This window comes from Anser anser (assembly GCF_964211835.1).
Source record: "Anser anser genome assembly, chromosome: 3".
Taxonomy (NCBI): domain Eukaryota; kingdom Metazoa; phylum Chordata; class Aves; order Anseriformes; family Anatidae; genus Anser; species Anser anser.
Window position 1 is genome coordinate 1,520,979 of NC_139722.1, and position 16,575 is coordinate 1,537,553.

The 16,575-nt window shown below is 58.5% G+C and overlaps 2 protein-coding genes and 1 long non-coding RNA gene across 5 annotated transcripts in view; 1 reads left to right on the forward strand and 2 right to left on the reverse strand.

Moving 5' to 3' along the window:
• The window catches only part of OTOF (otoferlin), a 77,706-nt gene extending 72,488 nt beyond the window's left edge, over positions 1-5,218 (forward strand). For all 3 annotated transcript variants that reach the window (XM_083827680.1, XM_083827679.1, XM_083827681.1), the window contains 6 exons: positions 282-370; positions 614-712; positions 1,356-1,597; positions 2,439-2,617; positions 2,781-2,881; positions 3,350-5,218. In XM_083827680.1, coding sequence (XP_083683806.1) covers positions 282-370; positions 614-712; positions 1,356-1,597; positions 2,439-2,617; positions 2,781-2,881; positions 3,350-3,530 — 891 coding nt within the window. In that variant the 3' untranslated portion in view covers positions 3,531-5,218. The remainder of the gene's footprint in view (positions 1-281; positions 371-613; positions 713-1,355; positions 1,598-2,438; positions 2,618-2,780; positions 2,882-3,349) is intronic.
• Positions 5,219-5,772: 554 nt separating this feature from the next.
• LOC310897196 (uncharacterized protein) lies at positions 5,773-7,340 on the reverse strand. The gene is made up of 3 exons (XM_083830549.1): positions 6,588-7,340; positions 6,330-6,433; positions 5,773-6,083 (listed from the first exon to the last, which is right to left on the reverse strand). The coding sequence occupies exons 1-3, from the start codon at positions 6,732-6,734 to the stop codon at positions 5,867-5,869; spliced, it is 468 nt and encodes a 155-aa protein (XP_083686675.1). The 5' UTR covers positions 6,735-7,340; the 3' UTR covers positions 5,773-5,866.
• Positions 7,341-10,480: 3,140 nt separating this feature from the next.
• On the reverse strand, positions 10,481-11,367 carry LOC310897777. Its single transcript, XR_014582584.1, has 3 exons — positions 11,174-11,367; positions 10,917-11,020; positions 10,481-10,671 (listed from the first exon to the last, which is right to left on the reverse strand). It is a non-coding gene; the product is annotated as an uncharacterized lncRNA (long non-coding RNA).
• Between the last annotated feature and the right edge of the window lie 5,208 nt (positions 11,368-16,575).

A 16,575-nucleotide genomic window follows, 5' to 3' on the forward strand; every position in this document is an offset into this window, starting at 1 on the left:
TCATCCACTTCATACCCCCAAGTCTCTGGGTCCCCTGGATCCCCCGTGTCCGTGCACATTGGCACCACACCATGCCAGGAGGGTGGGCAAGGACTCCTGGCACAGGGCAGCCCTGTCCCACCCCACATCTGGCAGGGTTCGGCGTGGTGCTGCAGCCCCTGCCCCACATCTGGCACAGCCAGACTGATGTTGAAGGGCAGGAGGAGCTGGGGGGGGAATGCTACGGGGTCTGGGAGCAAGGAGGGACCCAGGGAGCTGACTGCACCTCTCCAACCCTGCAGGGTCGCCTGGAGATGTGGGTGGACATGTTCCCCATGGATATGCCAGCGCCTGGCCCTGCCACCGATATTTCCCCCAGGAAACCAAAGAAGTAAGGAAATCTCCCAAATCTGTGGGGAAAACCCAAGGCTGGGGGGGGGGGGGGAGCCCCGCTTCTCCCTGCTCTGCTGCTGCTCCACAGCCCAGCCCTCTGCCTGGGCACCCCGACCACCCTGGCGTTTCCAGACATCCCAAGACTGGAGGCACCAGGTGGTGTCTTCCCCTTCCGGAGGGTTCCCCTTTCTCCTGCCCCTTCCCCACCGTCTCCCCTCTTTGTCTCCCTCCCTCCTGCCAGATACGAGCTCCGAGTGATAGTGTGGAACACAGACGAGGTCATCCTGGAGGACGACGACTACTTCACGGGCGAGAAATCCAGCGACATTTTTGTCCGGGGGTAGGTACAGCGTGGTCAGCCCGTGCCACCCCCTCTGCTTCAACCTGGGGGGTGCTGGTGCTTGGGGGGACCCCAGGGTGGGTTTTGGGGGAGCTGTGGGTGTGGGGTCAGTGAGCACCAACACTGCTGTTGTCTTCTGTGCTGTCTCTGCCTCTCCATCTCCATCTCTGGCTGCGTGACCTCCGTGCGTGCCTGTCCCAGACACCCAGCTTGGAGCTGTGGGTTATTATCCAGCCAAGCTGGGCTCCTCAGGTCCCTTTGCTGGAGGCTGGGTCAGCAGAGACAACCCCACCCCAAAGCAGACCCTGCATCAGACCCTAAATCCTTACAAGGGGCTCAAATAAATGTAAAATAAGGAGTCCATGGACACCTGCGGTCAGTGGAGGTCAGACTAGAGGGTTTCTTGCCCTCAAACCCCACTGGTATCCCTAGGACCTTGTGCCCCATGCCCATGCTGCCCCTCGGAGAGGTTGCTGCAGTGCTTCACGCAGCCCCAGCCCAAAGCTTATGGCTCTAGGTCCTTCCAGTCCGTCCATGCCTTGCTGGCCTGGAGACGTCCCGGCTGCACGTGCAGGATGTCCCCGTGCCCTCTGCTCCCTGCTGTTAGGGCACGCCACCCCTGTCACCCCTCTGGGCCCTGCAGGTGGCTGAAGGGCCAGCAGGAGGACAAGCAGGACACGGACGTCCATTACCACTCGCTGACTGGTGAAGGCAACTTCAACTGGCGCTACATCTTCCCCTTCGACTACCTGATGGCGGAGGAGAAGATTGTCATCTCCAAGAAGGAGTCCATGTTCTCCTGGGACGAGACCGAGTACAAGATCCCGGCCCGGCTCACCCTGCAGGTGTGGGACGCCGACCACTTCTCGGCCGATGATTTCCTCGGTAAGAAGGGGCTGAACTGGGGCAATGGGGCGGCCGGCGGGGGTCCCTCAGCGGCAGGAGGAGCAGGGGTGATGTGCGGCGAGACGACACCAAGATGGGAACGGAGCCTGGGAGGGCAGCCCTGGTCCTCAAGCCCAAATCTCCTGCAAGCCCCTGTGAGAAACAATCTGCAGCCAGTAACACCGGATCTCAGTGAAGGAGCATTTTTATTCGTGATTGCCATGGCAGGCGTCCTGCAAGCAGGAGTGCACAGCAGAAGTATATCATAACCTTACATTCCCTATCACCCGACGCTTGATTCCTCCCATTTCCTTGTTGGCTGAGTACTACAGGTTCACAACCTACTCCACACCTTTCTATACCATATATATACAATTTTGTTTGACCAACCACTAATTTCTCCTTTTCCTCTTTTTTTTTTCCTTCTTCTCTTGTGACTAGATATCCCATGATTTTTTTTTTTTACTAATTTGTAGTGCTCATCCTTTTTTTCTTAGCTATCCCTGTTATTTTGGGGCAGTGGGACCTTTCGCTGTCCCCTTTTGTGCTTAACATACTCCCCCCTGTTATGCCACTGTTATGGCTGCACAATCACTTTCAAATATGCAACGTTAGTGTAATTTTACGCTGTAAAAACACAACTTTAATTCTCACACCCCTTTAGGTATAAGAGCAGATAGAACGAGAGCCTTTATTTCCACTGCTGCTGTTCAAAGGCTGTTCCCATAGCAAAGATGTCAGCTTTTTAGTTCCCCAAAAAAAAGTTTTCCAGGACTGTCTCTAGACAAGGTCTCTCATTTCGGGTCTGCCAACATCTTTGCTTCCCATCGTCTCCTGCCAGGGGCCATCGAGCTGGACCTGAACCGCTTCCCCCGGGGAGCCAAGACGTCAAAGCAGTGCAGCCTGGAGATGGTGACAAACGAGGCGGAGCTGCCCATGGTCTCAATCTTCAAGCAGAAGAGGGTGAAAGGCTGGTGGCCGTTTGTGGCCAGGGATGAGAATGATGAGCTGGAGGTCACCGTAAGGATGGGGAGAAGGGGGTGATTTTCTGTCGTGGGGATTGTGCTCTTTGCAGAACACCCCCTACAGCCAATTCTGCTCCCTCAGGCCCCCTCTGTTCCTATGTCTCGGGGGGGCAGGTGGGGAGCACTGCCTCGCGTTCAGCAGAGCTCTCTCTGTGCAGGGGAAAGTTGAGGCTGAACTACACCTCCTGACTGCAGAGGAGGCAGAGAAATCCCCCGCCGGGCTGGCTCGCAATGAGCCTGACCCGCTGGAAAAACCCAAGTAAGTAGGAAAGCCCTCTCCCCAGCAGATACCTGGGCTTGTAGGAGATGCTGTTGGGTGGTCCCTTGGGGAGGGAGGCATACATGGGGAGGTGAAGAAGGCTTACACCTCAGGGGATGTAGAAATGAGAACTATGGGCAGAGCCATCTCCTGTGGTTCCCACCATTGCCCGCTGTTCACTGCCCTGTTCCGTTCCTCTCTTCCTCTTCTCCCTCCCTTCTTGCCTCCATCCCCTTTTCCTGGCCTCCCACCTCCTGCCCTCTAGTCCTGATGCCCAGGACACCAACTTCACCTGACTCCCTCACACTCCTGCATCACTCTCTCTGGCACACATCCTGCTGACTCCCCTTGCAAAATAGGCCAGGGAAGGGGGTCCCAGGGCCTCCCTTTGCCCACCATGGCTCTAGCTGTGCTGCCTGCCCTCCCCATGGCCATGGCATTCGTGACAGGCGTTTCCTTCCCCGGCAGCCGCCCAGACACGTCTTTCATCTGGTTCCTCAACCCACTCAAGTCCATCAAATACCTCATCTGTACCCGCTACAAGTGGCTCATCATCAAAATTGTGCTGGCCCTCTTGCTCCTCATCATGGTGGCCCTCTTCCTCTACAGCATGCCAGGCTACATGGTCAAGAAGCTCCTGGGGGCATGAAGCATGGGGGCAGCCAGCCCCCAGCCCAGCACCACCACCTGCCCCAACCCCGTGCCCTTCTCCTGCCCAAGGCCTCACAGCAGCCTCGGGGGACATCTCACTGCTGCTGGCCCTCCTCTGCTGCATTTATCCACGAATCCCATTTCTGCCTTCATTCCCAGAGAAATGGGTCTGGAGGAAGGCTCTGACCCCGAGGCTGAGCATCTTTCCCCTGGGCTAGTAGCAGTGACCAGCCGGCTGTGGCGGGGCACTCAGGCTGGGGGTCTTGGACACCTTTGCCCAGTGGGGAAGGAGCCGGTGCTCTGCTGCAGCGGGAAGGGGAGCAAGAGCTGGGGCTGCATTTCTGGAGCCGTGGGAGCGCTCCCCAAATGCTCTTTGAGGGACACTGAGAAATGGAGCCCTGGGGCTGTGCAAGGGGCCAGCCCAGCCCTGCTCTGCCCTCCCCGGGGTACTGGAAGAGGCAGGGAAGCATCCAGCAGCACAAGCATCTTCCCAGGGCCACCAACCCAGCACGGCTGCTGGCTGGACACCCCTGGGGCTCATGGGGAGCCACAGCCTCTGTCACCGTGTGAGCTCCCCCTGCCCATCTCACTTATGGCTTTGGTTTGTGCTCATCCAGGTGCATTGGGGCTGGGGCATTTCTGGCTGTGTATATTGGGGATGAGGGAGGGAAGGGCTCTCTTCTAAACTCTCTGCCATACTCAGCTGTTGAAGACCCACCATGCTCAGCTTCAAGTGTGCAAGAACCTCATTCACTACTGGAATGACTCTCGGGGATGTTTTTAGGACGCTGCTGTTGTACTCTGTCAATAAAGTCTCGGTTTCACCGCTGAGTTCTCTGCCGAGCTCCCATGTTGCTCTCATGCTGCTGGTAACTGTCAGTGCTGGCACTCTCTCCATCATCACAGTGTGGAGATCTTAAATGGCAGAGCAGGTGGCAGCCAGTGGTACCCTCCCATGGTGCCACCAAGTGCCGAGCTCTCTGGTGTCCCCAGCTGTCCCCGCTTGCTCCCAGTGCTCCCCCGCTTGCTCCCAGTGCTCCTCCGCACTCTGTCCTCCATCCTGCCCCAGGGCTGCCGGAGGCAGTGCACCCTGCTGCCCTTTCTCAGGCCCTGGGCTCCAGCCCAGCTCCCTGCAGCTGGTCCAGGGCCATCGGGGAGGGCAGATGTGCCCATGGGGCAGGGGAGACGTGGGACCTCACACGGTGAGGGGTCCCAGACATCGTCCGGCCATGGGCAAGAGCTCTGAGAACAGCACGCCCAGCAGCCATGTTGTGGCAAACAAGGCAGCCATTTTGTGAGGTGTCATGGCCGCCTTGGCGGACATCTTGTCCTGGCAGAGGGGAGGACACGCAGCACGGCTGTGGCTGGGGCTGGACAGGGGCTCTGCTGTCTGTGGGTGCTGCTGGAGCTGCTCCTCCCCTGGGGCTGGGTCCTACCAGCCCTTCTCTGCTGCCTGACCAGCCAACACTGCTGTCTTCTGTGCTGTCTCTGCCTCTCCGTCTCCATCTCTGGCTGCATGACCTCTGTGTGTGCCTGGCAAGGCCACCCAGCTCGGAGCTGTGGGTTGGTACTCCCACAGCAGATGGATTTGGTGGTTTGTGTGCCCAACAGTCCCTTGTGGGGGGCTCTTCGGAGACCTCCTGTGACATGGGCAGCTGCCGGCAAAGCACCAGTGGCACTGCAGGCAGACGGGGTGTTCCCTCTTCGAGGCTATTGGTTTCCCCGAGGGACATTTGTCAGGGCAGTGGGAACTAGCCCAAGCCACTGCTTCCCTGCAACCTGGACGTTCACACACAAAAGAGTGGTGCAGGAGGCAGTGAAGCCCTTGGGGAAGCTGCCCCAACACCCCTCCATTGAGGGTTTGTGGGTGCAGAACACCCCAGGAGGCAGCCCCAGGTCTGTGGGGGAGCGGGCAGGGAAGGTCCCTGTGATAGCAACTGGGACCAGGTAACAACCACTGTGATAGCCGCAGTGCTGGTGGCACTGGGGCTGCTGTCACCAGCCTCCCTCTGAGGGCCACCAAGGACGCCCCATGGGCCTCTGGGGACATGCTGGTGGCCATGGCAGGAGCCCACCGCTCCCATCCCCAGGCTGATGGCTTGTCACCACTCCAGGGCACCTCAGGGGTCCCTTCTCCTCTGCACTGTACCAGGGATCCCGGACAGGCCCCTGCACACCCCATTGGGGTGTTTGTGTGGCTGCGAGGACGAGAATGGAGGAGCGTGAAACGGGAGGGAAAGGGGAGGGAGCAAGTCAGGACAAATCGCATCAAGGGTTTCTCAAATAAAACTCCTGGCCATGTTCAAGAACCACCCCCCTTTATTTGCAATATTACTATTTCCCAAAGCGGATTCGTTTCACCCTGTGAGGTGCAGGTGACGATGGAGGTGAGCTGATCAGCACCTCACCCGGCACTCCTGCAGGCATGGAGACAGCCACCGTTGGCACCGAGGGGGGCTGCTGCAGGTCGCAGAAGATGCAGCCCCTTCTCCTCACTGACCGCAGCCAGTACCGCCGGGGCTGCCCAGCACGCAGCCACTTCTGTCTCAGGCTGGGAGGGAGAAAGGAGGTGGTGAGGGACTGCAGGGCTCCCTTTGGGCCCCCTTGAGCTGGAAACCCCATCAGGGAGGCCCTGCAGAGGCCCAGGCTGGGCAGAGCGAGACCCTGGGTTGGGGCATCCAACCAAGGGTGCTCTGAGCAAAGGGGCTGCGCTGTGTGTGAGCAGCGGGCAGCTCCTGGGCATTGCTTGGATCGACCCTGGCCCTCCGTCAGCCGTTCCGCCTTCCATGACACCCACCTCCCTTTGCATCTTCCACTGCGGACGTGCCTCTCCACGAGCCTCCTCAGGGCTCTTCGCCGGATCCTCCTGCTCCTCCATGTGCTTCTCCTCTTAGCAGTCCCCTGGGAGTGCACAGAAAGCACCGCTTAGCCGGGCACAGTTCCCCTCCACCATGATCCATCCCCCTGGCCCTGGGGGCAGATGCCCTGAGGAGCCCAGGAGCAGCTCTTAGTGCTGGAGGAGGGCAGTGCACTTGGGCATCGGGTGCTTCCTTACCTCTGGCGATACCATCCTCACGGACTTGGCAACCACGATGGCTGCCGAAATGGTTTGGCCCCAGACAGAGTGGAAGCCAAGCGCCTTCATCAGAGTCTGCAGCTGGACGATGAAGAACCACAAGGCCAGCTGTCCGAGCACCCCCATCAGGCCACAGGGACCGCACCTCGCAGATAGTCAATGATTTGTGCTCAGTCCCAGTCCTGTGTAACAGAGCCATCCAAAACACAACCAGAGGTTAGCAGTCGGGCTCCTCACGCTCTCATCCCAACACTCCCAGAGCACAGTATGTTTCCCTACACAAACACCTCCTCAACAAAAAGGCTTTCACAACTGCATGAGATATGTCCCCATCCTCCCCAGCTGTGTTCACCCTGCCCAGCCCCACGTCTGGCAGCATCAACCTGCGCACCCAGGGCTGGAAGGAGCCCCGGGCAGGCTGACAAACCCAAGGGGAGGGGAGGCTGGGGCCACAGCAATGCCGCCTGCTCCTACCCGCCTCCTTGCTCCTTCTCCCGGCTCCACGGCCACACTCCTAGCCCAATAATTCGGCTGCTCGCTCTGCCTCTTGCTCACTGCCACGAAGGCAAAGTGACACTGAGCCACCTGAAGCCCACCGAAGCCACCTGAAGCCCACCGAAGCTGGCCGTGGGTGTGATGCAACAATTCCATCCCACTGACACACAATGGGTGGAATGGCCCCAGGACACAGCTGCACCCAGGGTCCCCATGCAGGGACAGCAGGGACAAATCTCAGCGTACCGGCTTCACGTGTCAAAGGTTTTGGTGGCCGAGGGTCGGCAGGAGTAAGCCCTTCTGAGAATGGAAGGGAGCCCCCCATGGTGGGCACAGCCATATGCAGCCAGATGAGAAAGGGGGAGAGTGAAACAGGCGAGGAAGGAGCAGCTCAGGAAAACTCAAGTCAAGGGATTCTCAAATAAAGCTCCTGTCCTCACTCACTCGCTGTCGGGGTTGTGAGAAAAATCTCAGCAATTTTCTTCAGACAGGAATCTTCTGTGAAGCTATTTATTTTGTTTGCGATTGCAATGGCGGGCATCCTGCAAGCAGGAGCGCACAGTAAAAGTTTATCCTAACCTTATATTCCCTATTACCCGACACCTGATTTCTCCCGTTTCCTCTCTGGCTGAGTACTGCAGGTTCACAACCTACTCGATGCACTTCTATACCACAGATGTAAAATTTTGTTTGACCAACTGTTAATTTCGTACTGCTCATCCTTTTTTTTTCTTAGCTATCCCCCTTATTCTGGGACAGCGAGACCTTCCCCTCATCTGCTTAACACACTCCCCACTGCTATGCCACACAATCACTTTTGCATATGCAAGGTATGTGGAATTTCCCACTGCAAAACACCTTCTATTGCAAAAACACAACTTTGTTTCTCGCAGGGTGGCTTTTATGGCCGGTTCTCTCTCCACCCAGGTCAGGGACTGATGAGGTTAAACCACAGGCCCATACTGGTCTGAGCTCTTGGCATGTTGTCACCCCCTGCACTTCCCCTACCCGTTCATTTTGGTTCTGAGCCCTCATGTTGGCCATGGGGTGGACGGACACCATCTGGGGGCGTTCAGGGAAAGGTTGTGATTCGTGGAAGAACTCTACAACTCAAAGCAAATGAGTTATAAAGTAGGTATGTGGTTTATTTCGGCGCCGGGCGCATGTGGGATAGCTCCCAAAGGCATGCGCGCCCTAACACGGCAACTTGCTTTGGTTATACGCAGTAAAGGGTTACATATGCACGAAGTTTCCCAGTACACCTATACATACGCATAACCTATCCCTGCTTTGAAATAAAATCAGCTCCAAGAAGTCATTTCCATAAACTCCTCCTGTTTGCGCCTGCGCAGTGCCTTCTGGTGGTGGTCGTCAGGGGGTCGTGGGGATGAAGGCCGATAATTCCTCTTCATCCCAGCACCATGTCACTGACTCAGAAGCTGAGAAGAGCCCCATCCAAAACTCACCCGTACAGAGGAAGGGAAGCATCCAGCAGCACAAGCATCTTCCCAGGGCCACCAACCCAGCACGGCTGCTGGCTGGACACCCCTGGGGCTCACAGGGAGCCACAGCCTCTGTCACCGTGTGAGCTCCCCCTGCCCATCTCACTTATGGCTTTGGTTTGTGCTCATCCAGGTGCATTGGGGCTGGGGCATTTCTGGCTGTGTATACTGGGGACGAGGGAGGGAAGGGCTCTCGTCTAAACTCTCTGCCATACTCAGCTGTTGAAGACCCACCATGCTCAGCTTCAAGTGTGCAAGACCCTCATTCACTACTGGAATGACTCTCGGGGATGTTTTTAGGACGCTGCTGTTGTACTCTGTCAATAAAGTCTCGGTTTCACTGCTGAGTTCTCTGCCGAGCTCCCATGTTGCTCTCATGCTGCTGGTAACTGTCAGTGCTGGCACTCTCTCCATCATCACAGTGTGGAGATCTTAAATGGCAGAGCAGGTGGCAGCCAGTGGTACCCTCCCATGGTGCCACCAAGTGCCGAGCTCTCTGGTGTCCCCAGCTGTCCCCGCGTGCTCCCAGTGCTCCCCTGCTTGCTCCCAGTGCTCCTCTGCACTCTGTCCTCCATCCTGCCCCAGGGCTGCCGGAGGCAGTGCACCCTGCTGCCCTTTCTCAGGCCCTGGGCTCCAGCCCAGCTCCCTGCAGCTGGTCCAGGGCCTTCGGGGAGGGCGGCTGTGCCCATGGGGCAGGGGAGACGTGGGACCTCACACGGTGAGGGGTCCCAGACATCGTCCGGCCATGGGCAAGAGCTCTGAGAACAGCACGCCCAGCAGCCATGTTGTGGCAAACAAGGCAGCCATTTTGTGAGGTATCATGGCCGCCTTGGCGGACATCTTGTCCTGGCAGAGGGGAGGACACGCAGCACGGCTGTGGCTGGGGCTGGAGGGGGCTCTGCTGTCTGTGGGTGCTGCTGGAGCTGCTCCTCCCCTGGGGCTGGGTCCTACCAGCCCTTCTCTGCTGCCTGACCAGCCAACACTGCCGTCTTCTGTGCTGTCTCTGCCTCTCCGTCTCCATCTCTGGCTGCATGACCTCTGTGTGTGCCTGGCAAGGCCACCCAGCTCGGAGCTGTGGGTTGTTGCTCCCACAGCAGATGGATTTGGTGGTTTGTGTGCCCAACAGTCCCTTGTGGGGGGCTCTTCGGAGACCTCCTGTGACATGGGCAGCTGCCGGCAAAGCACCAGTGGCACTGCAGGCAGACGGGGTGTTCCCTCTTCGAGGCTATTGGTTTCCCCGAGGGACATTTGTCAGGGCAGTGGGAACTAGCCCGAGCCACTCCTTCCCTGCAACCTGGACGTTCACACACAAAAGAGTGGCGCAGGAGGCAGTGAAGCCCTTGGGGAAGCTGCCCCAACACCCCTCCATTGAGGGTTTGTGGGTGCAGAACACCCCAGGAGGCAGCCCCAGGTCTGTGGGGGAGCGGGCAGGGAAGGTCCCTGTGATGGCAACTGGGACCGGGTAACAACCACTGTGATAGCCGCAGTGCTGCTGGCACTGGGGCTGCTGTCACCAGCCTCCCTCTGAGGGCCACCAAGCACGCCCCATGGGCCTCTGGGGACACGCTGGTGGCCATGGCAGGAGCCCACCGCTCCCATCCCCAGGCTGATGGCTTGTCACCACTCCAGGGCACCTCAGGGGTCCCTTCTCCTCTGCACTGTACCAGGGATCCCGGACAGGCCCCTGCACACCCCATTGGGGTGTTTGTGTGGCTGCGAGGAGGACAATGGAGGAGCGTGAAACGGGAGGGAAAGGGGAGGGAGCAAGTCAGGACAAATCGCATCAAGGGTTTCTCAAATAAAACTCCTGGCCATGTTCAAGAACCACCCCCCTTTATTTCCATTGTTACTATTTCCCGAAGCGGATTCGTTTCACCCTGTGAGGTGCAGGTGACGATGGAGGTGAGCTGATCAGCACCTCACCCGGCACTCCTGCAGGCACGGAGACAGCCACCGTTGGCACCGAGGGGGGCTGCTGCAGGTCGCAGAAGATGCAGCCCCTTCTCCTCACTGACCGCAGCCAGTACCGCCGGGGCTGCCCAGCACGCAGCCACTTCTGTCTCAGGCTGGGAGGGAGAAAGGAGGTGGTGAGGGACTGCAGGGCTCCCTTTGGGCCCCCTTGAGCTCGAAACCCCATCAGGGAGGCCCTGCAGAGGCCCAGGCTGGGCAGAGCGAGACCCTGGGTTGGGGCATCCAACGAGGGGGCTCTGAGCAAAGGGGCTGCACTCTGTGTGAGCAGCGGGCAGCTCCTGGGCATTGCTTGGATCGACCCTGGCCCTCCGTCAGCCGTTCCGCCTTCCATGACACCCACCTCCCTTTGCATCTTCCACTGCGGACGTGCCTCTCCACGAGCCTCCTCAGGGCTCTTCGCCGGATCCTCCTGCTCCTCCATGTGCTTCTCCTCTTAGCAGTCCCCTGGGAGTGCACAGAAAGCATCGCTTAGCCGGGCACAGTTCCCCTCCACCATGATCCACCCCCTGGCCCTGGGGGCAGATGCCCTGAGGAGCCCAGGAGCAGCTCTTCGTGCTGGAGGAGGGCAGTGCACTTGGGCATCGGGTGCTTCTTTACCTCTGGCGATACCATCCTCACGGACTTGGCAACCACGATGGCTGCCGAAATGGTTTGGCCCCAGACAGAGTGGAAGCCAAGCGCCTTCATCAGAGTCTGCAGCTGGACGATGAAGAACCACAAGGCCAGCTGTCCGAGCACCCCCATCAGGCCACAGGGACCGCACCTCGTGGTAGGCAATGACCTGTGCTCAGTCCCAGTCCTGTGTAACAGAGCCATCCAAAACACAACCAGAGGTTAGCAGTCGGGCTCCTCACGCTCTCATCCCAACACTCCCAGAGCACAGTATCTCTCCCTACACAAACACCTCCTCAACAAAAAGGCTTTCACAACTGCATGAGATATGTCCCCATCCTCCCCAGCTGTGTTCACCCTGCCCAGCCCCACGTCTGGCAGCATCAACCTGCGCACCCAGGGCTGGAAGGAGCCCCGGGCAGGCTGACAAACCCAAGGGGAGGGGAGGCTGGGGCCACAGCAATGCCGCCTGCTCCTACCCGCCTCCTTGCTCCTTCTCCCGGCTCCACGGCCACACTCCTAGCCCAATAATTCGGCTGCTCGCTCTGCCTCTTGCTCACTGCCACGAAGACAAAGTGACACTGAGCCACCTGAAGCCCACCGAAGCCACCTGAAGCCCACCGAAGCTGGCCGTGGGTGTGATGCAACAATTCCATCCCACTGACACACAATGGGTGGAATGGCCCCAGGACACAGCCGCACCCAGAGTCCCCATGCAGGGACAGCAGGGACAAATCTGAGCGTACCGGCTTCACGTGTCAAAGGTTTTGGTGGCTGAGGGTCGGCAGGAGTAAGCCCTTCTGAGAAGGGAAGGGAGCTGCCCCATGGTGGGCACAGCCATATCCAGCCAGATGAGAATGGGGGAGCATGAAACAGGTGGGGAAGGAGCAGCTCAGGAAAACTCAAGTCAAGGGATTCTCAAATAAAGCTCCTGTCCTCACTCACTTGCTGTCGGGGTTGTGAGAAAAATATCAGTAATTTTCTTCAGGCAGGATCTAGTATGAAGCTATTTATTTTATTTGCAATTGCAATGGCGGGCATCCTGCAAGCAGGAGCGCGCAGTAAAAGTTTATCCTAACCTTATATTCCCTATTACCCGACACCTGATTTCTCCTGTTTCCTCTCTGGCTGAGTACTGCAGGTTCACAACCTACTCGATGCACTTCTATACCACAGATGTACAATTTTGTTTGACCAACTGTTAATTTCGTACTGCTCATCCTTTTTTTTCTTAGCTATCCCCCTTATTCTGGGACAGCGAGACCTTCCCCTCATCTGCTTAACACACTCCCCACTGCTATGCCACACAATCACTTTTGAATATGCAAGGTTAGTGGAATTTCCCACTGCAAAAACACCTTCTATTGCAAAAACACAACTTTGTTTCTCGCAGGGTGACTTTTATGGCCGGTTCTCTCTCCACCCAGGTCAGGGACTGACGAGGTTAAACCACAGGCCCATACTGGTCTGAGCTCTTGGCATGTTGTCACCCCCTGCACTTCCCCTACCCGTTCATTTTGGCTCTGAGCCCTCATGTTGGCCATGGGGTGGACAGACACCATCTGGGGGCGTTCAGGGAAAGGTTGTGATTCGTGGAAGAACTCTACAACTCAAAGCAAATGAGTTATAAAGTAGGTATGTGGTTTATTTCGGCGCCGGGCGCATGTGGGATAGCTCCCAAAGGCATGCGCGCCCTAACGCGGCAACTTGCTTTGGTTATACGCAGTAAAGGGTTACATATGCACGAAGTTTCCCAGTACACCTATACATACGCATAACCTATCCCTGCTTTGAATTAAAATCAGCTCCAAGAAGTCATTTCCATAAACTCCTCCTGTTTGCGCCTGCGCAGTGCCTTCTGGTGGTGGTCGTCAAGGGGTCGTGGGGATGAAGGCCGATAATTCCTCTTCATCCCAGCACCATGTCACTGACTCAGAAGCTGAGAAGAGCCCCATCCAAAACTCACCCGTACAGAGGAAGGGAAGCATCCAGCAGCACAAGCATCTTCCCAGGGCCACCAACCCAGCACGGCTGCTGGCTGGACACCCCTGGGGCTCACAGGGAGCCACAGCCTCTGTCACCGCGTGAGCTCCCCCTGCCCGTCTCACTTATGGCTTTGGTTTGTGCTCATCCAGGTGCATTGGGGCTGGGGCATTTCTGGCTGTGTATATTGGGGACGAGGGAGGGAAGGGCTCTCTTCTAAACTCTCTGCCATACTCAGCTGTTGAAGACCCACCATGCTCAGCTTCAAGTGTGCAAGACCCTCATTCACTACTGGAGTGACTCTCGGGGATGTTTTTAGGACGCTGCTGTTGTACTCTGTCAATAAAGTCTCGGTTTCACTGCTGAGTTCTCTGCCGAGCTCCCATGTTGCTCTCATGCTGCTGGTAACTGTCAGTGCTGGCACTCTCTCCATCATCACAGTGTGGAGGTCTTAAATGGCAGAGCAGGTGGCAGCCAGTGGTACCCTCCCATGGTGCCACCAAGTGCCGAGCTCTCTGGTGTCCCCAGCTGTCCCCGCTTGCTCCCAGTGCTCCTCTGCACTCTGTCCTCCATCCTGCCCCAGGGCTGCCGGAGGCAGTGCACCCTGCTGCCCTTTCTCAGGCCCTGGGCTCCAGCCCAGCTCCCTGCAGCTGGTCCAGGGCCATCGGGGAGGGCGGCTGTGCCCATGGGGCAGGGGAGACGTGGGACCTCACACGGTGAGGGGTCCCAGACATCGTCCGGCCATGGGCAAGAGCTCTGAGAACAGCACGCCCAGCAGCCATGCTGTGGCAAACAAGGCAGCCATTTTGTGAGGTGTCATGGCCGCCTTGGCGGACATCTTGTCCTGGCAGAGGGGAGGACACGCAGCACGGCTGGGGCTGGGGCTGGAGGGGGCTCTGCTGTCTGTGGGTGCTGCTGGAGCTGCTCCTCCCCTGGGGCTGGGTCCTACCAGCCCTTCTCTGCTGCCTGACCAGCCAACACTGCCGTCTTCTGTGCTGTCTCTGCCTCTCCATCTCCATCTCTGGCTGCATGACCTCTGTGTGTGCCTGGCAAGGCCACCCAGCTCGGAGCTGTGGGTTGTTGCTCCCACAGCAGATGGATTTGGTGGTTTGTGTGCCCAACAGTCCCTTGTGGGGGGCTCTTCGGAGACCTCCTGTGACATGGGCAGCTGCCGGCAAAGCACCAGTGGCACTGCAGGCAGACGGGGTGTTCCCTCTTCGAGGCTATTGGTTTCCCCGAGGGACATTTGTCAGGGCAGTGGGAACTAGCCCGAGCCACTCCTTCCCTGCAACCTGGACGTTCACACACAAAAGAGTGGCGCAGGAGGCAGTGAAGCCCTTGGGGAAGCTGCCCCAACACCCCTCCATTGAGGGTTTGTGGGTGCAGAACACCCCAGGAGGCAGCCCCGGGTCTGTGGGGGAGCGGGCAGGGAAGGTCCCTATGATGGCAACTGGGACCAGGTAACAACCACTGTGATAGCCGCAGTGCTGGTGGCACTGGGGCTGCTGTCACCAGCCTCCCTCTGAGGGCCACCAAGGACGCCCCATGGGCCTCTGGGGACATGCTGGTGGCCATGGCAGGAGCCCACCGCTCCCATCCCCAGGCTGATGGCTTGTCACCACTCCAGGACACCTCAGGGGTCCCTTCTCCTCTGCACTGTACCAGGGATCCCGGACAGGCCCCTGCACACCCCATTGGGGTGTTTGTGTGGCTGCGAGGAGGACAATGGAGGAGTGTGAAACGGGAGGGAAAGGGGAGGGAGCAAGTCAGGACAAATCGCATCAAGGGTTTCTCAAATAAAACTCCAGGCCATGTTCAAGAACCACCCCCCTTTATTTGCAATATTACTATTTCCCGAAGCGGATTCGTTTCACCCTGTGAGGTGCAGGTGACGATGGAGGTGAGCTGATCAGCACCTCACCCGGCACTCCTGCAGGCATGGAGACAGCCACCTTTGGCACCGAGGGGGGCTGCTGCAGGTCGCAGAAGATGCAGCCCCTTCTCCTCACTGACCGCAGCCAGTACCGCCGGGGCTGCCCAGCACGCAGCCACTTCTGTCTCAGGCTGGGAGGGAGAAAGGAGGTGGTGAGGAACTGCAGGGCTCCCTTTGGGCCCCCTTGAGATGGAAACCCCATCAGGGAGGCCCTGCAGAGACCCAGGCTGGGCACAGAGGGGGGCCCTGGGTTTGGGGCATTCAACCAAGGGTGCTCTGAGCAAAGGGGCTGCACTCTGTGTGAGCAGCGGGCAGCTCCTGGGCATTGCTTGGATCGACCCTGGCCCTCCGTCAGCCGTTCCGCCTTCCATGACACCCACCTCCCTTTGCATCTTCCACTGCGGACGTGCCTCTCCACGAGCCTCCTCAGGGCTCTTCGCCGGATCCTCCTGCTCCTCCATGTGCTTCTCCTCTTAGCAGTCCCCTGGGAGTGCACAGAAAGCACCGCTTAGCCGGGCACAGTTCCCCTCCACCATGATCCACCCCCTGGCCCTGGGGGCAGATGCCCTGAGGAGCCCAGGAGCAGCTCTTAGTGCTGGAGGAGGGCAGTGCACTTGGGCATCGGGTGCTTCCTTACCTCTGGCGATACCATCCTCACGGACTTGGCAACCACGATGGCTGCCGAAATGGTTTGGCCCCAGACAGAGTGGAAGCCAAGCGCCTTCATCAGAGTCTGCAGCTGGACGATGAAGAACCACAAGGCCAGCTGTCCGAGCACCCCCATCAGGCCACAGGGACCGCACCTCGCGGTAGGCAATGACCTGTGCTCAGTCCCAGTCCTGTGTAACAGAGCCATCCAAAACACAACCAGAGGTTAGCAGTCGGGCTCCTCACGCTCTCATCCCAACACTCCCAGAGCACAGTATCTCTCCCTACACAAACACCTCCTCAACAAAAAGGCTTTCACAACTGCATGAGATATGTCCCCATCCTCCCCAGCTGTGTTCACCCTGCCCAGCCCCACGTCTGGCAGCATCAACCTGCGCACCCAGGGCTGGAAGGAGCCCCGGGCAGGCTGACAAACCCAAGGGGAGGGGAGGCTGGGGCCACAGCAATGCCGCCTGCTCCTACCCGCCTCCTTGCTCCTTCTCCCGGCTCCACGGCCACACTCCTAGCCCAATAATTTGGCTGCTCGCTCTGCCTCTTGCTCCCTGCCACGAAGACAAAGTGACACTGAGCCACCTGAAGCCCACTGAAGCCACCTGAAGCCCACCGAAGCTGGCCGTGGGTGTGATGCAACAATTCCATCCCACTGACACACAATGGGTGGAATGGCCCCAGGGCACAGCTGCACCCAGAGTCCCCATGCAGGGACAGCAGGGACAAATCTGAGCGTACCGGCTTCACGTGTCAAGGGTCTGGTGGCCGAGGGTCGGCAGGAGTCAGCCCTTCTGAGAAGGGAAGGGAGCCC

Excerpts from the sequence above, each read along its gene's own strand:
- LOC310897196 (XM_083830549.1), bottom strand. The coding sequence starts at position 6,734 with ATGGGGGTGCTCGGACAGCTGGCCTTGTGGTTCTTCATCGTCCAGCTG. Across the intron at positions 6,434-6,587 it reads TGAGGATGGTATCGCCAGAG|GGGACTGCTAAGAGGAGAAG; the intron begins GTAAGGAAGCAC and ends GTGCACTCCCAG. Across the intron at positions 6,084-6,329 it reads AGTGGAAGATGCAAAGGGAG|CCTGAGACAGAAGTGGCTGC; the intron begins GTGGGTGTCATG and ends TCTCCCTCCCAG.